The 22525-nt window shown below is 54.5% G+C and overlaps 1 protein-coding gene across 2 annotated transcripts; it reads left to right on the plus strand.

Moving 5' to 3' along the window:
- The first annotated feature begins 5112 nt into the window (after positions 1 to 5112).
- Positions 5113 to 19253, plus strand: TOB2 (transducer of ERBB2, 2). Of its 2 annotated transcripts, none has more exons than XM_027871821.1 (2): positions 5113 to 5208; positions 16188 to 19253. In XM_027871821.1, the coding sequence occupies exon 2, from the start codon at positions 16290 to 16292 to the stop codon at positions 17343 to 17345; it is 1056 nt and encodes a 351-aa protein (XP_027727622.1). In that variant the 5' UTR covers positions 5113 to 5208; positions 16188 to 16289; the 3' UTR covers positions 17346 to 19253. The 2 variants fall into 2 exon arrangements, with proteins under 2 accessions (XP_027727622.1, XP_027727630.1); XM_027871829.1 differs by lacking the exon at positions 5113 to 5208 and adding an exon at positions 7406 to 7481.
- The last annotated feature ends 3272 nt before the right edge of the window (positions 19254 to 22525 follow it).

Consider the following 22525-nt stretch of genomic DNA (forward strand, 5'->3'; position numbering starts at 1 on the left):
TGGCATCAGAGAGGAGAGATTGTCATCAACTTCAGAAGACTGACTAAGTTGGGCTTTGGAGAGTCAAGGAAGAGCCCAGGCTGAGAGGAATGATAACCTGCATTTCTCCAGGGCTCAAAGCTTAACAAAGGGGCAGCTAGGTGGCACAGTGGATACAGCATGGGCCCTGGAGTCAGGAGAACCTGAGTTCAAATCCGACCTCAGACACATAACACTAGTTGTGTGACCCTGGGCAAGCCACTTAACCCCATTGCCTAGCCAAAAAAAAAAAAAAAAAAAAGCTTAAAGCTCTTTGCTCACAACAGGGAGACTTGTCCCATTTTACAGATAGGAAAAGTGAGGCACACAGGTAAAAGAGTCATAAGTCCAAGTCCCTTGGACTCACTTTGTCTTCATCAGTGACCAAAAATAATGGAATTTAGGGAAGAAGTTAAGGACCTACCTGAATTAAAGGGACTTAGAGTTCAAATCTTGGCTTCAGCGCTGATCAGCTAGGGGTAATGAAGAGAATGACTGGATTACTTCTTTTTTACTTTCATAAAGACTGATTGGAAGATTGATTTCTAAAACGGAATACTAATGCTAATCATCAATGCTGGCATCTATGATTTGGAGAAATCGACAGGAGTTACAATTTATGTAGAGACCCTTGAACGTGGTTGTCAGGATAAGCACTCTTAGGGTCTGTGTGGCTGAAAAATCACTCGTGGGATGAAAGGATTCCGAGCTAGGAAGGGCCTTAGCCATCACCTGCATAGTCCAGCCCTCTCGATTTACAGTTTACAAGTGCCCACAGACAGCAAGCCACTCACTCCACTGACTTTCTTTACCTATTAAGCTCAACATATCACAAGTCTCAAAAAGGAAAAAAAAACCATCTCTATAGAGCCAAGCACTGTGCTAATTATCTCATTTCATCCTCACAACCCTCCCTGCAACCCAGCAACCCACATCTCTTATTATTCCCATTATATAGTTGAGGAAAGTGAGATAGAGATTAAGTGACTTGCCCAGGGTCACACAGCTAATAAATGCTGGAGGCTGAATTTGAATTCAGGTTTTTCTGACTCCAGGCCCAGTATTCTGAATACTGTGTCACCAACTGCCACTTAATTTCCCCATGCCTCAGTTTCTTCATATGTACAATGAGAGAGTTGCACCAGAAACCTTTGAGACCTCTTTCAGCACTAAACCCATTGTGGGTAGGTAAAAGACTTGAATTAAGACCAGTGAATGAACTGCAGACTGCCTTGAGCCAGTAAGCCTATAGGAATCTGTTCTCTAATTCCTTAGATTGAAGCCCGAAGCACAAATGCTAAAGGTTCTTTTGTGAAGATTGGGGTTTTGTAATCCCCCCCAATATACACGCATACATATATGTATACACACACACACATATATCTCAATCCCATTATAGTCATTCTTGGGGTTTTCCTGAACCTTTACCCACAATGGCAGGTTGTAGCACAGATGTGATTTCCTTTGAATGAAGGACTGGGATTTCTCAGCTCACTTTCCCTGTTCCTCTAAATTCACCACCATCCTTCACGGTGAGTAGAATAGCATTTGCACCCTCAAAACTAGTTCCTTCCGTTGTTTTTCTGATTTTGGTTCAGCAGGAGATTCAGGTCGGAAGAAACTGGAATGGAAACAAACAAATCCCAAATTATTTTCTTTGATGACTTCAAAGAGCTCAGGAGTCATTTCTCACTCTGGTGTGGGTAGCACTCCACTCCCAGAGTTAATTGGGGTCAATTATAACCTGCCTGACCCATCCCAGGACTAAGCCATTTGGCAGGACTTGCTGACCACTGGAAAAAGGGGATAAAGTTTGCTGCTGTGTCCCCTCCCTAGTACCCATGCCTGTTTGAGAAACTGAGCAGCCCACTGGGCTCTTTTTGGATAGGACCATTTGGAAAGGGAGGAGACTGTTTAAGTGCCTGAGTGTGAATTTGTCTGTGGACAATTACTAGCCTGCCCTGGCAAGAGGAAATTGATCATTAGGAGAAATCTGTGTGTGTGTGTGTGTGTGTGTGTGTGTGACATAGTATCTGAAGGGCTTAGCAGTTGCCAAAGAGGGCATGCTAATTGGCCTTTGAAAAATCCCCTCTTTTCCTCCTGAAGCATGTCCGGGCTTTATTTAGCCTTTCCCCAGAGCCCTCTACTGTGTGCTTGGCTGGGCTGTGCACATCAGGATTGGGGTGTTTTCAGCACTGCAGGGGGAGATTTGAATAAAGGCACACACAGACTCAGGGAAACTTGAAACCATCCAAGCAGAGGGAGGACAGCTCCAGCTGACACCCAAGGATAGGAGGTGGAAAGCTTATGTCCTTTACCAGCTTAATGACTCGTCACGTGGATGTGGACAGAGATTCTGTCTCCCTTCCACTACGGTGGAATGGGAAGAGAAAGGAAGTCAAAGTCAGCAGAGCCATATTCAAACACCCAACACTGTGACCTTTGACAGTCATGTCCTCTTTCTGGCCATCGGACTCTAGGAAGGAAATTTATATGCAGTTTAGCCTGGGGAAGAGGAGGGAATATAATGACTTCTAAAATTGAATACTAATGCTAACCATCAGTGCTGATATCTATGATTTGGAGGAACTGATAGGAGTTACAATTTATGTAGAGACCCTCGAATGTGGTGGTCAGAGGATCACCTTGTAAGAGCCGTCTTCAGTCACCTAAAGGGCTGTCCTGTGGAAGGACTGGCCTCAGAAAGCAGAACTGGGAATCTGACAGCAATGGGTGAAATTGTTACAGAGAGGTATATAGGACATAGGGGTAATATAAGGAGCACCATCCCAATAAGGGAAACAGGGGAGTAAGCATTGGTTAAGCTCCTGCTATGTGCTAGGCACTGTGCTTTAGAAATACCACGCCATTTGATCCTCACAAGAACCCTGGTAAATAGGTGCCATTTTGAACTCCTATTTAACAGATGAGGAAACTGGGGCAAACATCGGTTAAACGCCTCGTCCAGGGTCTCACGGCTAGTAAGTGTCTGAGTCTGAATTTGTACTCAGGTCCTGCTGACTCACCTAGCTGCTTAATAACCCTAAAAGTAGATTGGGCTGTCAGGGGAGACAGTGGGGGGGAAGGCCCAAACTGGAGGTCCTCAGGTGAATCCTGGATGACCATTTCTCAGGGACTCTCCATTCATGTTGAAAGTCCTTCTTACTCTGATTCAGCAGTTCTATGAAAATGCTGGTTGAGACTGGGCCAGTGGAAAAAACTTGGGGGCCACAGCACCCCAGGCTCAAATCCCAACCCTGCCACTTACTGTAACCTGTGTGACCTTGGGCAAGTCACTTCCCCTCTAAAATGAGGGGGCTGGACCAGAGGGTCTCTTATGGTCCTGCGCCACTCTAGATGGAATTTGATGGCCCAGATGGTCTCAGGTGGCCCATCCCACTGCTTAGATTGGAAAGGCATGTCAGTGACCACAAATTAGTAATCCTAGATAGTTGTTGGGACCAAGCACTTTTCCTCTGACCAATACAGCTCTTAGATTTCTATATTATCTATGATTCCCTATGGCTAAGACACGCTTTTCATCCTGTGGATCCCACCCAGTTAGAGAGGATTTAAAAAAAAAAAAAGTTTAGCTACGACTACAACTCCCAGCACCCCTTGCTTTACACGCGTAATCCTATTGGCTCCACGCAACTCCGCCTGCCTCATCCCTATTGGTAAGTTTCGAAGGCCAATCGGACGCTGCCAGTCGCACTTGCTGGCCAATGGGAAGGCTGTTGCTAACATGTCGCTTATATTTTTAGCTCGGCTCTGTTCGTGCACCTAGCAGGTCTGTTTAGCCCCATGTGGAATGGGGGGGAGGAGGAGGAGGAGGAGGAGGAGGAGAGGGAGAGGAAAACAGACAGGGAGGGAGGGGAAGGGAGAAAGAGAAGGGGAGGAGGAAGAGAGGGAGGGAGGGGCAGAGAAGAAGGGGAGGAGAGATGGGAGAAGTGAGGGGGTGACGGAGAAAGGAGAGAAAAGGGAGGGGGGAAAGTAGAAGAGAGAAGAAGGGGAGGGGAGATAGTGAGATGGAGTAGAGAGGGAAAGCGTAAAGGAAGGAGAGGGAGAAAAAATTAGGGAAGAGAAGAAGAGGTGCGGGAGATAATGGAGGTAGAAGACAGGCACTGGAAGGAGGGCATTGAGGGGAGGGGAGAGAGAAGACAGGAGGAGTGGAGGGAGGGACGGGGGAGGGGGAGGGGGAGGGGGAGGTGTGTGTGTGCAGGCCACCCGCCCCTACTCGCTCTCACGCACCAGAAAAGTAGTCCGTGGAGGTACCCCTCTCCCGTGGCCGCCCCTACCCGGCTGAGCTTTCGCTGAGATTAGAGAGTTGAGGGGGGGCCGGAGCGTGCCTCGTCCCCCTGCCCCACCCCTGCCAGTGGCAGATGCGTCCCCAGCATTTTCGCTGCAGCTGCGAAGGGAAGCGCTTGGAGACCTGTCCCTCCTTTGTCCCCTGTCCCCCGGCCAAAAAAAGCAGCGTGTTCAAGAAAAGAAAATTAAAAAAAAAAAAATCAATAAGCCCGAACTTGTCCGGAGCTGCAAACTTGCTGATCTCGCTGCCCACGAGGGCTGCCAGCCAGCGGGCCGGGCACGCTGGCATTCGGCAGAAAGGTCGAAGGCGGAGGAGGAGTGGGTGGCCAGCGCCCGGGACCCCTGGCCCAGACAGCCGGACAGAGGACAGATGGAGTGTTTGTGCCCACGCACGCACACGCACACGCACACGCACACTCGAGCTACCTAAGGCTTGCTCGCCTCTCCGGAGGAAGGGATGGGGGGCTGGGGGGGTGGAAGTCCAGGGACGAGCGAATGGGAGGGGGCGTCGGCGCACGTGTCCCAGAGAAACACGCAAAAAGGACTTCAGAAGCAGATTTCACGAGCCACCTGACAAATCTGCTGCTGGCGTCACAACCAAGCCCCCTTCCCCCTCCCCTCCACGGGCCCCCCTCCCCCCACCCTGCTGGGGCTCCGCCGCCCTGTACAGTCATAAAGAGCCAGAAACTGGGGGCGGGGAGCCTGGGGCGGGGGGGCGGGGGCAGGGCCAGCGCAGGAGCCGAGCGACCTACAGGGGCGTCGGGCGGATTATGCAGGTGGGGGGAGGGCGCGAGATAAACCATGCCCCATTTTTGCTCCCAGCAGCAGTAGCAGCGGCGGCGGCGGCGGCAGCGATGACAGCCTTCCTCACGCTAACTTGAGGTACTCTCCCCGTTCTGGCTATGGAAGCGCCCTTAGGACCCCTCTCGTGCCCATCCCACCCCCTGCCCAGTGAGACGGCTAGCCTTGGAGAGAGGCCACTCGCACGGGCCCCCGGGTGTCCCCACTGGGGGAGATCATCGGCCCCAGTGTCCGGACTTCTCTTCAAGGGGAGCGAGAGGAGGTGTTTCTGCTTGCCAAGAGATCGTGCGAGCCACGAGGATGTCTCTGAAATGCACCCGCGGAGGAGAAGGCGGCGGCAGTGGCCATGCTGGCCCCTGCGCCCTCCCGGGGACCCCTTTGCAGATAGGGCTTTGCAGATAAACAGGAGGCGCTAGAAACAGCTAACTAGAGGAGGTTTTTCGGTTCCCTTGCCTCTTCCTCGCCCACTTCTGAACCCGAAGGTCCTCCAGCTCCCCCCCTCCCATCCCCACCTTCGCCCACTCTTCCTCCCTGCCTCCTCTCCTCCACGTTCTTCCCTCTCGGCTTTCAAGCGTTAAATTGTTCTCGTGCTCTGTCCTAAGTCCTGAACAGATAAGCTGCTCGGGGGAACCTGGAATCAAACCGAGTTTAGGGACTGATCGCTCCAAAGCTCCCAGAGAGGGATGCTTTCTCCTTCCTAGCCCTCCTGCTCGGGGCACTCCAGATAACTGAGCGCCATGGGAGCTTGTGGGTCACACAGCCTGTGCTCTGTAGAAACGGACAGGACCCTGTCGGGAGGTGGGGAAGGGGACAGAGTCGCACACTCACCCTGGGCAAAGGGGAGAGACGGGGATTTATGGTATCCTGGAAACAATGTGTAAGGCCACCACTCCTCTTTGGGCTTGAGGTGGAGAAGGTTTGGAGGGTCCGTCCTGGTGTATGGCTTTAGCTGTGCCACTAACTGACTCTCGGGATGTGACCTTGGGCGCTTTAAATCACTTTCTGTCATTGGGCCTCACTTTCCCCGGCTGTATAATGGGAGGGGGTTAGGTTAGATGGACGTAAGGTCTCTTCTGCGTTCTAGAATTCTGTGAGGGGGAAGAAGAGGACGGAGGAGAGAAGAAAGTGAAGGGCAGAGAGGAGACAGAGAAAGAATGAGCAGAGACGGAAAAAAGGAAAATAAGGGGGGAAGGAAGGAGGAGAATCTAGGAGAGAACAGAGGAAAGAAGGATACAAGGAAGAAGAAAGGGACAAGAGCTGAAAGAGGAAGAGAGAAGTAGAGGAAAGGGAGAGAAAAAGGAGAAAGAAGAGAGAAGGCAAGAAGCAAGAGAAAAGTAGAGGAAAGAGGGAGAAGGAAGAAGAGGAGAGAAGGAAAGGGGGAATGAGGGAAAAGAGAGGGGCACCTGGAGAAGAGAGAAAAGAGTGGAGTGAGAGAAGAAAGGAGAAAAGGGGAAGATTTGGACGAGGAGAGAGAGAAAGAAGGCAAAGAGGGGAGAGAAGGAGGAATGAAGGAGACAAGAAGCCCCGGCCTGGGCGGCTCTGGGGCCGCTCTTTCGTTGGCCGGTCCGTCGGGGTGGCGGCGCGGGCAAGAGTGGGTTAAAGGCGGTGGCGGCCGGGGCTGCTGGCTCGGGCTGGGCTTGGAAGGGGAAGTAGTCCCGGCTCGGGCCCTACTCCTCCCCCTCCCTCCTCTTGCCCCCTCCCCCGCGGAGGCCGCCTCACCGGTTGGGGAGCCGGGATCCGTGCGCGAGGTTGCTAAGGGTGAAACTTTTCATTGACTTCGCTCACTCGGGGCGGGCCGGGGCCGGGGCCGGGCGAGGGAGGCAGGGACCGAAGGTCCAGCGGGCGGCCGGGGCAGCCGCGGCGGCGGGCGGCCAAGGCATACACACCGACGGACGGACGGACGGACGGACCCACGGACTCCCCGACTCCTCCCTGCTGCTCCTCCGCCCTGCCCCCCCAAAACCACCCTCCAGCGCCATCGCCGCCCTCCCCCTGCCGTCGAGCCGGGAACAAAGAGCGCTTAGTTGTCACCCCGCGGCGGCCCGGGAGCTCACCACCGACTGACCGGCCTCAAAGTCTGTTTTAACCCCCCCACCCCCACCCCGAGTAGGCAGCACCAGGTGAAGAGGAGGAGGCAGAGAGACAGAGACACCCCCCCCATCCCCACGCAGAGACACCCCTCCGACCCCCACCTAGCCCAGCCCGCCCGGCCGGCCCGGCCCGAGCACCACCCTGGAGGCAGCCGCAGCAGCAGCCGCCGCCCCCCCGCCGCCGCCGCCGCCGCCCTCCCGCCTGCCCCGGCGCTCCGGAGGCCCGAGGGACGAGTGAGCCAGCCCGAGAGACAGAGCCAGCCAGTGAGTGGGGTGGGGGCTTGGGGGCTTCCCTGTCCGCCGCCCAGCCCCCCACCAGCGTCCCCCTTAGAGCCCCGGCTCCTCTTCTTGCCTGTCTCCGCCCGCAGCCGCTTCCCTCGCTTGCCCAGTCTGTGCGTCTGCCTTCCGCAGCCTCCCTCTCCGTCATGCCCCTTCTTGTTTGCTGGGCTCGGTGCCCTCTGCCCCCGGTCTGTGCCCTCCGCTCGCCCTGGATCTGCCCCCGCTTCGCTCACTCTCGTCCGTCCGTCGGTCATTCATCCTCACTCTGTTCTCGGACCTGTTCCCTTCTCGCCTCGCTCTCCCCTCCCCCCCCCCCCCCGTCTCCCCCTCTTTTCTCGCCCTCGTTCTTTCCCCGCTTCTTCCGGAATGCCCCTCACCCCCTCGGGTTTCCCTGTTGACTGGCCCCCCCACTCCCCTCTGCTCTCCTCCCTTCCAGACCTCCCGGTTACAATCCGTCTTGTCTCTGCCCTCCCTCCTGTGTGTTCCCCTTTTCTCTTCGTCTCTCCCAGTATTTCTGGCCCCCTTGTCTGGGCTCTCTGCCCTCTTCCCTCTTACTCGTCTTCCCACTTGGCCCTCATGTGCCGGCCCTTGAGCGCCCTTCTGTCTCTGTTCTGCCCTCGTCCCCTTCCATACTCATCTCCCTTTTTCTCCTTTTGTGCCTTTCCAGACGCCCCCCCCCCCTTCAGTCATCCCTCAGGAGTCCTTGACCTTCCCCCCCATCCCATTTGCCCACCTTGCCCAACTCTGGCCTCCCCTTTGACCCAACCTGACCTTCCTCCACTCCCCTCCCCAACACTCCTCCCCCCCTAAACTTTCTCAGGGCTAGAGCTGGAGTCCTTCCCTCTTAATTTGCCCCTCCACCCCAATCCCTTGTAATCTCTAAATTTTTCCTCTTAGTTCTAAGAAGCTAGAAACCTCTCAGGTTTAACTAAATAGATTAACAGAGCTACTAGCTCCCTAGGGCCACTTTCCCCCTCCCCCACTGACCCAGAGGCCTTGGGCTTTCTGTCTACCACCTGGGACATAGTTTTATTATTCTCTTTTACTCTCCGGTTCTCCACAGTAGATCCTTTGGGGGAGGAGTGGCTCGTGGTTAAGGTCTTGTGTGACCCCAGTGGGGGGGGCCCTCACCCCCGGTCACCATTTTGAGTTCATTCCTCTCAAGCTTTTGGAGTGTGTAGTGGGGAACCCATCAGTATGGGACTGGTTACTTGGGCTGTGGTTATGTGCTGAGATAAGGGGCCTGGGATGGTGGAGAAATGGGTGAGACGTCTGTCCCCTCTCCCCAGCAAAGGTCACTGAGTTGGGATCCTGTCCCTGGGTAGAGGAGAGACTGCCTTTGGCCAGATAGAAGAATGAGGGAGCAGAACAGGAGGGGAGAAAAGAAGCTTTAGCCAAAGTAGGCGCTTTGGAGCGATTGCTTCATGCGTGGAAGGCTTTCTTCTCTCCCCACCCTCTGAAACTGGGCTAGTTTACCTGTCTTCTACCTCTTTCTACGTCCCTCCCTATTTCTCCGAGTTGCCACCCAGTATTACATCCCCACCCCCTTAGAAAGGAAGAAGAAAAAAAAAAACCCACAAAACTTGTGTGGGAGGAAGAATTAAGGAGATTAACCTCCCTGGGAAGAGGGATCTTTGCTGGGATCTCGTTGCTCTGATTGCAGGGTAGGCCCCTGGGTGGGAGGAATTTTATAAGCTGAAAGAATCCTTGCAGGTGCAAAGTGCTGAGCTGAGCGGAGGAGTGCCAGGGACCTTGCCCCACTTGACTAAGCCAGGCTGGGTTGCTTTGGACTACCATCAGCCCTGGAGGGGGCAAGCCTGGCACGTCAGAGGCACCCTGCGCCTTGCAATCCCTTCTGCCCCTGCTAAGATGTTGTGGACAGGCTGCCCCTTCGCTGCAGGGGAAAACAAGGGACAATTTTTTCTGGCTCTCTGCGTCTCCTCCCCCCCTCCCCCACCCCCCCCATGTGACCGCTTGTCTCCTTCCAGGAGCTCCAGACTAGGCTGGGCCTGCTGTATGGTTTTCAGATCAAGGGGGAGGAGAGGTTTACTTTGGGGGAGAGAGCCTTACTCCTCCCCTAGCACTCCCAGACCTGCTTAGAAATAGCCCCCTGCCCCAGTTGAGAGATAAGGGAGATAGAAGGGATGGAAGCATGCATATTGTTGACTGGCACAGTAAGGCCTGCCTTGATGAGGGAAGGCGACTCTTCCCTGGTAATTGGGCCAAGCTGGGGATAAAACAGAGGGTCTGCGTCTAGACTTGTAGTAATGGAGGGGGGGATTAGCCACTGCGCAAGTGCACTGGAAACTTTTTCCCTTGCTCCTTCCCCACCCCTCTCCCACTGGGCATGCGTGAGCTGCCTGGCTCTTGAGCCTTTCAGCCTTCGAGAGGCATATTGGGAAATGTAGTTGGAAGGAAAAGTAGGTCACGGACCCAGTACTAGTCCTCGGCTTGTCCGAGGACTACAGTTCACAGAATTCAGTTCGGTCTCCCTCTTTGATGTGTCTCCCCCCTCCCCCCAAGGGGTTTGCCGAAGTTTGTTTGGCTGGTTTCTGGGGAAGGTCCCCAGTGGCTGGGACGGAGGGGGTTGGAGTCCCCACCCCCCCCCCCCCCCCCCCCCCCGCCTAGTAATCCAGTGGAGTGAGGGAGGGAGTGTGGGAGGAGAAGGATAATTATCATAAAGCCTATATAGATGTGTCATCTCTTTTAACCAAATTTTCCAGTGCCTTGTTGTGAGATATTGGGGGAAGTGGGGGCATGGAAGGGGCCCGGACTCCACAAGATTCAGGGGTGTGAGCCCCCACCCAGGCTTAGACACTTCCTGCCTATATGACCTAGAACTGGCTCTCCCAGGCCTCTCTTTCCTGGGCTGTGAAATGAGTGCGAACATACTTGCCCCATTGACCTAAAGCATAGAGTAACAGTGAGGCTAATACATAGGTAAAGCTCCTTTAATTGTTGGGGTATTGTGTGTATGTGCTAGTGTAAATGACGTTATTAAGCATCATACCCTCCCTTTGACCATTTTGGTGCCGGGGACCTCATGTATTTATACCCAAATGGCAGGACCAGACTTGGAATCCAAAGGTGGAGGTTTGCATCTCATCTGCATTGCTCATAGGTTGTGTGGCCTTGACGTGGACTCAGTTTCCCCCTCTGTAAAGTGAGAAGATCCCTTTTACAGATTTCAGTTCTGTGAGTAGAGGAGGAGGAGGTAACAATGCAGAGCTCTCTTGCTTGGTCCTCGAGCCATGCCGTTGGCTCTGGGGCCTTGGCCTGGCTGTCCAGACAGTGCTGGCATGAGCAGGGTGCCTGTGCCCCAGAGGCGCTGGGAGGCTGTGGCTTCTTCCTCTTACGCCTCACCCGGGTGTTGCCACCCTTCCCTCCGTCCCTCTGCCGGGAGGCAGCTGGCACTTTGTCTCTCAGACTCCATTTCTGTTGTTTAAATGTAGGATTGCGAAGACACTGGGTTTGGGAATCTGACAAAGGCAGGCAGTTGGTTCAGACTGCCGGGTGGGATGGCTTGAGGGAGGCAGGCACTGGCCGACCGGAGCGAAAGCTTGACCTTTACCCATTTAAACCAGGAGGAGGGCTCTGTCGTCCTTGTCTCTGGAGCATTCGATCGCACCGATACCAACCGCCTCTCTTCTCCTTAGGGGATTTGGGTCTGTTCACTCATCGCTCCCCTTTCTTTTCTTAAGGACTTTTCCTTCCTTTTTCCTCTGTCGAACCATTTCCCCAGACTCCTTCCTTCCCTCCCTCCCAACGTCAGAAACCCTTTCAGGGAGTTGGGCTTTTTAAATTTCTATCTGCTGGGAAGTCGAGTAGAGTGCTCCCTGCCTCTCACCCTCGTGACTGGGACTCTTGTGTCTCTGCCCCCCAAATCCTCTTTTGTTTTCTTCTTTATCAGCTCCCAAAGGCCGCGGTGCCTGCCCGGACACAGGCCTCGGGCTCAGCGTTTGGAGTCACAGGCCCGTTGGGATCACCTTGGGTGGACATTTGATTTGCAGGGGCCTCAGTTTCTCCCCGGTGCAGTAAGGGGCTTGTGCCAGATGGGTCCTGAGGTCCCTTCCTTCTCTGGGTCTGTGGTGGTGTTCCCAGCCACCCTGATGACAAGCAGTCGCCATTGAGCTCGATCTCGGTCCGGACACCTCCTTGTACACCAGAGAATCCCTGCAGATCTGAACTTTCCAGCTGCAGTCAAAGCCAAGGTCACCATCAGCCTTAGCAAGAATTTACTGCCTTTTTCAAACATCTGCCAAATGTGCATGTTGCTTCTTGTAATAGAACCCCCAACCTTTTTCTTTCTGAAGCTCCTCCCCCTTCATATTCTGCCTTTAAATTGACTATATTAGCTTAGAGGTCATTTACTTTAACTCGCTATTACACCGTGAAGAGGCTGAGGCATGAGGGAAATGACTCTGCCAAGGTCTCAGCTAGGTTTGACTTCTCAGTCTGTTTTTAATTTTTAACCAGACCTTGTGCTCTTTCCTTTAGTCCGTGATAGTTGTGAGCTCGTGGCAGAGGGGCCCCTCATCTGACTTATCTGATAGATGGCCCCGGGGCCATCTCTCCACTCTAAAATGTGTCCACAGCTTAAAAGCCACCAAATCCTTCTGTGGCCCAGCTCCGGAGCTTTGGGGAGGGTACTCTATCCTCTGCCCCTTGAGTCACTTAGAGTAGTCTGAACCTGGAGGCCTGACCAGGAGAGCAGAGCAGTCCTTCTCTCTGCTGTCCTCCCTGCCTTTTTTTTTTTTTCTTTTTGGCAAGGCTCCACCCTGAAGCCATCTGGCCTGGCCTGTTCCCCAGTCGGAGAGGTGAGGTATCCTGGTCAACTTCCTTATTTGTGAAGCCTCCTTCCTCTCTCAGGTAGTAGTTAGGCCCCAGCTGGAATGTGGGCACTGCTGCCCAGGTGGGGCTGGTTGCCGGCTCAGATCAGGGAGGGAGCCCTTTAGAGACTGAGCTGCCCAGGGGAGAAACTGGGGAGGAAAAGGAATCTCCAGGCTTCCTGCTAAGCACTGGCTGCCATTGGGATTCTTGGCTGTCTTAGGAAGAGGAGGGTCGTGCCTGGGGGCCCATCCAGGGAGCCCTTGGGCCCTCTGCAGCCTTTTTGAAGGCTTTGTTCAAAGCAGAAACAAAGACAGGTACTTGCTTCCGGACCAGGTGGTACAAGGGGAACTGTCTCGGGGTTCCTTCCGGCTTCATTCCTGTGGCCTCCTCTATCTGTGCCCGGTGCTTGGGAAACAGCACCCAAAATGAAGCTGTCTCTGCCTGGGAAGATGGCAGGTCTGCGCAGGAGTGAGTGCAAGAGTTAGGAAGTGAAGATGGGAGAAGTGGCAGCAGCAGGCGGGGGCTAGGGGACTCAGGAAGGCTTCATGGAGGAGGTGGCGGTGAGGATGGAGGAGTCCGTTCCAAGTATGGGCAGAGAGATGCAGACTGTTGTGTAGGAGACCAGTTGGCTGGGATGGAGGGCTGGTCAGGATGTCTGAGCCTGGGGAAGGCAGGCTGGATCAAAGAGGGAGGCTGGAGGCAGGTAGAGAGCCTCAGTAGGAGGCTCTGGCAATGGCCTGGGCCTGAGGTGAGGAAGGAAGAGGCCCGGCTATCAGAGGCTGGGCCCAAAGGCTCTCGCTGACAAGAGAGGGGCTCAGGATAGCTTCATACTCCCGATGAGGGGTGGGGAGCCTGCGGCCTTGAGGCCACGTGTGGCCTTCTAGGTCCTCAAGAGAAGCCCTTTGACTGAATCCAAATGTCACAGAACACATTTGTTCTGTCAAACTTGGGCTCGGTCCCAGGGCCGTACCCGAGGACCCAGAAGGCCACACGTGGTCCCGAGGCCGCAGGTTCCCCACTGCTGCACCCCGGTTCTAGCAGCTCTTGGTTTAGCCGCAGATTTGGAGACCCGACTGAGAGCCGTCCAACAGAGCCATTGCGTTGCTGGAATACGTTTGTCATTCTTTCCGGCAGGTGTGCGGCTTCCCTAGGGTCAGAGAATTAGCAGTGAGAGTCCTTAGAAATCAGTCATCTAATCTAGTTCCCCATTTCACAGGTAAGGAAACTGAGGCCCAGAGAAATATAAAGTGACTTGTTCATGTGCATGGCTAAGACTCAGACACAGGCTTTCCAGCTTCAAGTTCGGTGTTCTGTCCACTGGGAAGGCAGATCTGCCTCTGGTACATAGAAAGGGTCCTAGCGCCTCCAGGTGAGAAGGGACCTCCTAGGCCGTCTGGCTCCGCCTCTCCTCTGTCCCGCATCCCAGGCCGCTGCCTCAGGGCTCCAGGCAGTATGTTCTGCCCCGGGGACAGCTCCGATTATGGGCCTGCTCCTCCTGACCTCAGCCTAAATGTGCCTCTGCAGCTTCTACTCGCTGAGCCTGGCTGTGCCCTCGGGCCAGAGCCAGACCGCTCTTCCCAGCCACAGCCCTGAGATGCTTGGAGACAGCTGAGGCCCCTCCAGCCTGAACATCCCTGCTCCTTGCTCCCCGCCATCGCGGCTGGCTTTCTCTGGATCTGCCTGAGCTTTTCAAGATCTGTTGTCCAGCATAGAACAGAGGATTCCAGATGGGATCCGACTGGGGCAGGGAACCGTGGGGCTGTCATCTCCCTGGCCTTGGAAACTTTTCCATTAATGCAGCTTAAGATCATGGGAGCTAGGGCCAGAGGAGACCTGAGAAGATCCTTCCCTTCATTTTTTTTTTTCCTGTTTTTGGTGAGGCAGTTGGGGTTAAGTGACTTGCCCAGGGTCACACAGCTAGTAAGTGTCAAGTGTCTGAGGCTGGATTTGAACTCAGGTCCTCCTGACTCCCAAGGCCAGAGCTCTATTCACTGTGCCACCTAGCTGCCCCCCCCCCCTTCATTTTATAGAAAGGAAGCTGAGACCCAGAAAAGTGAAATCGCTTAACTCAAGGTTACCCAGTTAGTAAGTGAGAGACTCTCTTTGCATCACTTTTGGGGAGGGCACAGCCATGTCACCCTGACTTCTCTTGACCTTGAGCCTGTGGTCTTCTAAAGCTCCCAGGTCTTTCTGTGGGAGCCCTGGCCTCACCGAGCTGTGTCGTCCTTGTGCATCCAATTCACCCAAACATAGGCCTTTGCATTTTTTTCCTATTGAATCTCGCCCTCTCAGTACTGGTCCGGTCTAGCCTGTCAAGGGCTCCGTGATTCTGTCATCCATCGTGGTGGGTAGTGGGCGGCCAGGCTGGGAAGGGTCACAGAGGCTGGAAACTGGACCTTGAGGGGCCCCTGGTACAGTCTCCTGCCCAGTGAGTGACTCCCAAGCAAGTGGCAATTCACGAGAAAGCTTTTCCTAACACTTCGTTATTGAGAAGTCTGGTCTTAAGTGGAGTCCAGAATAACCTGTCTGCCCTCCATTTCTCCCCATTGGCACTTGCTTTCTTCTGGAAGAAACAGAAATTCTTTTTCCTTTTATGAGAGGCCTTTCCCGATGTCATGTCACCCTCTTCCCTTGTTACCAAGTACGTTTGCTAGGTGTTTATCTCTTGTCCTCCCCCTCGTCCCCCCCAGGGCAGGGAGCGGACTGTCTCTGGGCCCCCAGCCCCTAGCTCGCTGCTCCTCCTGGATGCATGCTGAGTTATTGAATGACTACTCCCCATCCCTTGGGATCGGCTCTCAGCCGTATACCCTGTCCTGCTCCGAAGCAAACGCCCCCCATTCTATTATCCAATTCCTAGTCCCCGAGTTCCCTACATTGTGACTATCCCTTGTATAGGAAGCCTGGGAGTAATGGAAAGAGTACGGGGTAGGCCTCGGTTTCCCCATCTGTAAAATGACGGCATTGAAGTAGGTGATGCTCAGGGTCCCTTCCTCACCCTGGCACCCCATGATTCTGTAGTCCGTATTCCAAAGCCATGGCCATTAGTGGGCAGTGTCAAAGGTATTGGAGTCAAGCCACTGCCCCCCCATGCATCTTCATCTGGAGCTGGCCTAGAACAGTTCCATTCCCCCTACTGAGAGATGGCCATGATTCCCGGTGGACTTGTATTCCTCTGTGCTGAGTAGCACATGGACAGCCCAGGGAGGTGCTGAGAAACACCTCCTGCCTCTGTCTCCCCTCTTGGGCTCCTGTCAGTTCTAGAACTGTCCCGGGTCCAGTTCTCAAGAATTCTCCTCCTTGGAGAGCAGCTGGGCTGCTCCCCCTGACATCTCTGGCTTATAAAGATTACCTGGTGACACGGGTAGCGATTCTCTCCATGTCCTCTTCTGTTGACTTGGTGTGTCTTGGGGTGTAAATTCAAAGGCTTTGCTCTGTAGGGATGTCCTGGAGTCCCTCATCCAGACCGTGCGTGCGTGTGTGTATATGTGTGTGTTCCTGCCCACGTCTCCTTTACACCGTATTGGAGGTGACGCGTCGGGCGAGGCTCCCATCTGAGCCCCCAGCTGAAAGCCGGCCATGCTGCATCCCGCTTACCGGAGCAGACTAGCCAGTGTCCCTTTCCATTTGCCGAGGGAACCTCCAGCTCTCCCCCGTGTCTCAGCCCATGCCCGTTACGCGCCGGGTGCTCAGCACCGTCTTCCATGAGCCTTCTCACATCCCTCGGGGCGCTGGCGTAGTTCTGGCCTGTCCGCAGACCCTTCCTGCCCCATGCGTGACGCGGGTCGGGGAGCTCACCGCCTTCCATACCCTGGCTTCCCTTGCATTTACGGACGGCCTCCCCTGTCTCCCTTGTCTCCCCAGAGTCATCAGGAACCGAAACCTGCCCACGCTGGTGCCATCCGTCCTCACTGCCCTGCCCTCTGACACACCCTGCTCGCAGCTGCTACCCGACACAGGAGGAATATGCATCTGGAGATTAAGGTTGCTCTCAACTTCATCATCTCCTACCTGTACAACAAGCTGCCCCGGCGCCGCGCAGACCTCTTTGGCGAAGAGCTGGAGCGTCTCCTCAGGAAGAGGTATGAAGGTCACTGGTACCCAGACAGGCCCCTCAAGGGCTCGGGCTTCCGCTGCGTGCACATCGGGGAGACGGTGGACCCGGTGGTGGAGCTGGCGGCCAAGCGGAGCGGCCTGGCCGTGGAGGACGTGCGCGCCAATGTGCCCGAGGAGCTGAGCGTCTGGATCGACCCCTTCGAGGTCTCCTACCAGATCGGGGAGAAGGGCACCGTCAAGGTGCTCTACCTGGACGACAGCGAGGGCTGCGGTGCCGCGGCCGAGCTGGACAAGGAGATCAAGAGCAGCTTCAACCCGGAGGCCCAAGTGTTCGTCCCCATCGGCAGCCAGGACAACTCCCTGTCCAACTCGCCCTCGCCCTCCTTGGGCCAGTCGCCCAGCCCGACCTTCATCCCCCGCTCCGCCCAGCCCATCACCTTCACCACCGCCACTTTCGCCGCCACCAAGTTTGGCTCCACCAAGATGAAGAAAGGTGGCGGTGGTGCGGGCGGGGCTGGGGGTGGCGGAGGAGGCCAGCAGCCCCCCGCCCATCAGCCCCGCCTGGCCAGGTCTCCCACCAGCACCCTGCTGAGGCAGAAGGGCCTCTCTCTGTCTGTGCATTCTCTGAACTTTGTCGGGGCCGGGTCAGCCCCCCAGTCCCAGCTCTCCCCCAACGCCAAGGAGTTTGTGTACAACGGCGGCTCCCCTGGCCTCTTCTTTGATGGGGCCGAAGGGCCGCCCGGCAACAGCCTGGCCCCCGCCGCCTTCAGCGGCCCCGGCGGCAGCGGCAGCGGTTCTGGTGCTGGCGGCGGCGGCAGCGGCAGCTTCGATGTGGCCCAGGTGTTTGGAGGCAGTGCCAGCGGCCTCTTCCTGGAGAAGTCACCCTTTGTGGAGGGCCTCAGCTACAACCTGAACACCATGCAGTACCCCAGCCAGTCCTTCCAGCCCGTGGTCCTGGCCAACTGACCACCTGCAGGGGCCGGGGCAGCCGCCACCGCCACTGCCGAGAGAAAGGAAAGGAAAGGAAAAAAAAAGGGAAAAATAGGAATATACGAAAAGATTTCCCACCTTCTTCCTTCTGGAGATGTAGAGGCCAGGGGCCAGGAGCTCCCCGAAGCCTCAACGCGCTTTTTAACTTGAGCCCCTGATATTTTTCTGCCTGTCTCTGATTTTTTTGGTTGGCTGGTTTGGGGTTTGGAATTTTTCTTTCTTTCTTTTTTTTTATTTAGGATTTTTGTTTTCCCCTAACATCGTTAGTGGCTTCTTGTGCTGAAAGTGGTCCAGATGGGCGTTTCCCCTTCCTCTCTCTCTCTTTCTCTGTCTCTGTCTCTCTCTGTCTCTCTCTCTGTCTCTCTCTCTCCCCTTGTACCTAGCTGATCTGGAGCCTCTGCTGTCCAGAGATGGCCCAAAGGGAGGGAAGGCCTCTCAGGTCCCTGGGGGAGAGGATTGAGGAGGGAGGGTCTCCCTGTTGGGTCACAACCTCTCCCCCCTCCTCCTCCAAAGCTATGCACCCTTTGCTGTAGTCTGGCTCTCGCGGCGTGCTGAGCAGCAGGGGTTCCCAGCCCACCCCGACCCAGTCGGCTTAGGCCATGAGAAGAGTCTTTTGGGGTCTTCACCTCAGTTCTGTGGCCTCCCTCACCTTACCCCTTCCCAGCTTGCCCAAGCCTGTCATCTCAGCGCCCTAGGAGAGCCATGCCACCTTCAGCCTTCCGCGGCTCGGCATCTCCCTGGTGACTCAGTTGCCCCATTTCTCGGGTGGGTGGGGGAGGTCCTGTTTCAGAGGATAGAAAGACCACAAAACCATATACTGGGGTGGGCGGTGTGTTTCTAGATGTTGAGGGATTCCTGATGGGGATGAGGTCAGCGGGGTGGGGGGAGGGCTGGTTCTGAGTCCTTTGGTGGGGGGTGGGGGGATGGCCCTAGAACACTCTGAGATCAATTGGGGTGTGCAAAACTGAGCGAAATTAGGGTTCTCAGCTGCCTGGTTTCCAGACTACCTGCACTTTTACTTCAGACTCTGACCAAAAATACAAAGAAACAAAGGTTTTCTGCTCCTGGTGAGTGAGTCAGGGCTGCACAGCACAGCCGGCCTGCCTGGGCCTTCCTCCCCTCCCTCGGGGTCCAGCCTTAAGCCAGGAGTTCAGACTGTTGGCCCTGACTAACCCTCGAGAGCAGTGCCTGGAGGAGGGGGCTTGGACAAATGAATGTCCTGAGACTTGAATTCAGAGTTCATTTTCCTTCCCCCTCTTCCCCCTTTATTTCTGCCCTTCCTTGGCCTTAAGCTACAGTGGGGCTGGCTGCACCCTCCCCTCAGAGCCTGCCCTTCATTGCTGCCTTTTGGGGGGAGAGGCTGGGGCTGGGCAGGAGCCCTCAGCCCACCCTCCTCTGCCCACTCCCAGCCCTGCTCTGGAGTCAAGATCAGTCTGTGGGGGGCTTGCTTTGCCGTCTTGAGTGCAAGAGAGGGGAGCAGGCATGTGCAGCAGCTGCCGCTGGCCGGTCGCAGCCTGGTAGGGCATCAAGGCTGGCCTTCTCCCTCTGCCCATTAGTGAGCTTCTCACACACCCCCGTCCTTCCCTGCCTCAGTCATTGGGATGTACCAAAGCCCCTGCCCAGGTGCCAAGGCTGACATGAAGCTGTGGTCCTAGTGGCATCTTGGCTGAGGTCCCTGCTGCCAGTGTAGCTGCCCTCCTTTCCCACCCTGCTCTGTTGGGCAGGTCAGCTCTACCTCCCCCAGCCAGGTGACTTCCTGGCTTTGTAACCCAGCACCACCCATCCCTGCCCTCTGCACTGTACTCAGGGTTGAGCCCTGGCTGGGCAGCCCTTCTCTCCCTCCCTCCTAAAAAAAAAAAAAAAAATGGACAAACCTGCCTCCCCCAGTGGGTGCCAGGGGCCCAGGCAGAATGGCCCTAGCTCTCCATGCTGCTTGCGAGAGAGGGGTGCTTGCCTTCCTTGCTCCACTTCAGCACCCCAGCCCTGTCTGTCTCAAATCTGCACACGGAGCGAGGGGAGCAGGCAGGCCCCAGGCCCAGGCCTGTGAAGGAAAAACCCTGGGCTTGCAGGAGTGGGCCCTTGCTCAGTGCTCACTCTTTCCCATCTCAGACATAGGCATCCATCTTCAATTTTATTTTTATTTTTTATTTAAAAACAAAAACAAAAAACAAACCTGCACTAATTTACCTGGTTTCGTAGGAAAGCTTTTTTTTATTTTTTACATTTTTTTTGGTGTCCGTTTGTAATGAATAATTTGCTACATTTGTAAAATGTAAGAGGTATATATAATATATGTATATTTCTAACGTAAAAAATTGTAATTTTTTCTTTTGGAGATTTTTTCTTAAAAAGAGGAGAGAAACAAAAAAAATATTTTTTCAGGAAAAAAAACTTTGGGAAAAAAAGAGGAGAGACTTGAACCCTTTTCTCCCCTGGGTCCCCATCCCTCATCCATCCCACCTCCCCAAGAAAGAATCCAGAGGTGGGTGGACTTGTAAACTTAGGCCAGAATGACGTGTTTTCTTCTCGATGCAGCCGTGCATCGGGTCTCGATTCTCTCTCTTCTTGCCCCCAGGGCAGGGAAAGGGCACAGAGGGCATTGGAGAAGGGGTTGGGGGGTGGGGAGCAGGATAGTTTATTTTTTTCTTTAGTGAAGGAGGAATACAATCAGAAGTTTTGTATTCAGACTGTCGTGCAATATTTTGGAAGGGGACATTGGAGTGTTTCGAGATTTAGTTTGGAAACAAAACACGGTTGATCAGATCTGTACAGTTTCTATTGTTTCAGATTTTTTTAAGTTTGTATTAAAAGCATGATATCTAAGAGCTGTCTCCTTGTCTTTTTTCTTTCTTAATTTTTTGGATGTGTTCGAAGGCGACAGGAGGACAGGGGAGCAGCAGGGATGGGGAGGCGAGAGAAGGGGCTCCACCGTCAAACTTCAGAGCTGCAGAGGGACCCCTATTTTACTGAGGGGGGCCAAGAAAGGGGCAGGCACCCTGCCCAGGGCCACATAGCTGAAAAAATAGCACTAGTAATGTGAACTCAGATCCTAAGATGACAGGGTAGAGCTGGGGGGACCTCAGATTCCTCCCCTGTTCTACGAGGGTTCCACTAGTTGGCTCCTGAGGGTCCACTCAGCTCAATCAAGCCACGATGCCGTGATCTAGTCCAGATGAGGAAACTCGAGGCCCAGAGTAGGAAAGGCCCTGCACCACGTCCCCACATGCAGAGACAGGACAGACCCGATGCCTGTCCTATACCACAGTTCCTCTCTCCGCTTTGCTGGTGGCCCGGCAAAGCCCGGTGTCCAAGGTGACCCGGCTGGTATGACAGCTTGGTGCCAGGTGCACTGGGCCCCAATGCCCTTGTGTTAGGTTCAAGTTCAGGCCTGTCATCCCCCGTGGTGGCCCTTTCCAGCTGCCCCTCGTGGTCCCCCGTTGCCAGGGCCAGGTGAGGGATTTTCTCCTTCCTCCCAGGCCTTGCTTTGCCAGCCCTTTGGGTCCAGGGAAAGGTGAGGTATCCCGCCCTCCCTCCCTGTCCTCTCCTTACGTCTTTGGAAAGTTGGCTCTAGTTCTTTCCATTTCATGTCATCTCCTTCCCCTCCCCTGAGGTGTCCCTACTCCAGTTTCACCCGGCAGCCTGCCTCCACCCAACCAGGTGACTTTTGTATCACTGGGCATTTGCCCAGAAATATACCTGCTGCTGCTCTGAATGGGTCCTTGAAATCCAGAGCTTAAGCTTAATCTCTCAGCGGGGAGGGGTCGAATGTGATCGCTTGAGGGCTGTTCTGGCCTTTGGACGTTGCCCACGTTGCACAAGCCCAGGTCCAGAGGTGGCGAGCTGACAAAGGTCACATGGTAAAGAGCAGAGTCTGGGTTCGAGCCCGAAGGCAGCATCTTTCTTTGGGGACCCAGACTGTCTTGAGGACACCCCTAGCCCACAGACTACATTGGAAAGAGAAGGCCTTTAGTCCAACTTGTACCCGACTGGCAAGTGGTCGTCCAGCTTGTGTCTGAAGGCCTTCCAAGGCAGCCCATTGTATTATTGGCCCTACATACAGGTAGGAAACAGAGTCGGTGAGCCCGAGGTTGTAATTGACCAAGCCAGGATTCAAACCTAGGTCTTCTGACTCCAAAGCATGCTTTCCTCTGAATCACAGCAGGAGAAACGAGGATTCCCGAGTCTGCTGTCTTGCTTCCATTAAATCCTGCTAACTCCTCTACAATTGATCGACCTATAAACATTTATTCATCGACTGCTAAGCACCAAGCACTGTGTTGGTGGTTGGGAATATGAAATCGAAAAAGCGCGATCTGCCTTCAAGGCCCTCATGTTACAGATGGTCCCTCTTGGCTGAGATGGGCAAAACCCGTTCTCCCTGCCAGACCGAGGGCTCTGCTTTGCTGGGGGTGGGGGTGGCAAGGGTGCTAATAACTTCCTTTTATTTAGCTCTTTAGTAATTTGCAAAACCATTACCCTGTGAGATAGGCGGGGCAAGGAGGGTTGTCCCGGTAACTGAAGTTCAGAGAAGGGTAGCGTCCATCAACCAACAAGCATCTACTATGGGCCAGGCGCTGAGAATACATAGACCAAAGACAAACAGTCCCTGCCCTCCGGGGGCTTACAGTCTTTCTGAAGAGAAAACACGCTCACGTATAAGTAGAGCTGAAGCATGCACAGTGGACCGGGCAGATGAGAACAATTTGTTCCAATGGCCATGATGGTGGTGAAGCGTTTAGAATTTGGTCAGGTCATTCACTGGCCATCGCCAGCCCTCCGGCCACTGGATTTTGATGACTCTGGAACAGAAAGTCAAACTGATGACTTTGTACAACTCTGCCTCACTTAAATCCAATTCATTCACCAGTCAAGACAGCACACCACGACGTTGTTGGCCTTCTTTGAAAACGAATGACAGTACAAATACAAGATAATTTGGAGGAGGAGACCCCAGTATCGGGGTGGGGGTGAGGGGGACAAAGTGGTGTTTGAGATGAGCTTCAAAGAGAAGCAGAGATTTCAAAGCTAGAGCTAAGAAAGGGGGACATTCCAGGAATGGGAGATGGTGGGGGAGATGGAGCGTCTGCTAGGAAAGAAGACCAGTTTGTCCGGATTGTAGAGTGCGTGAAGGGCAGTAATAAGGCTGGAAAGGTAGG

This window comes from Vombatus ursinus, unplaced genomic scaffold, assembly GCF_900497805.2.
Source record: "Vombatus ursinus unplaced genomic scaffold, bare-nosed wombat genome assembly UNPS02003292.1, whole genome shotgun sequence".
In the NCBI taxonomy this organism is placed as follows: domain Eukaryota; kingdom Metazoa; phylum Chordata; class Mammalia; order Diprotodontia; family Vombatidae; genus Vombatus; species Vombatus ursinus.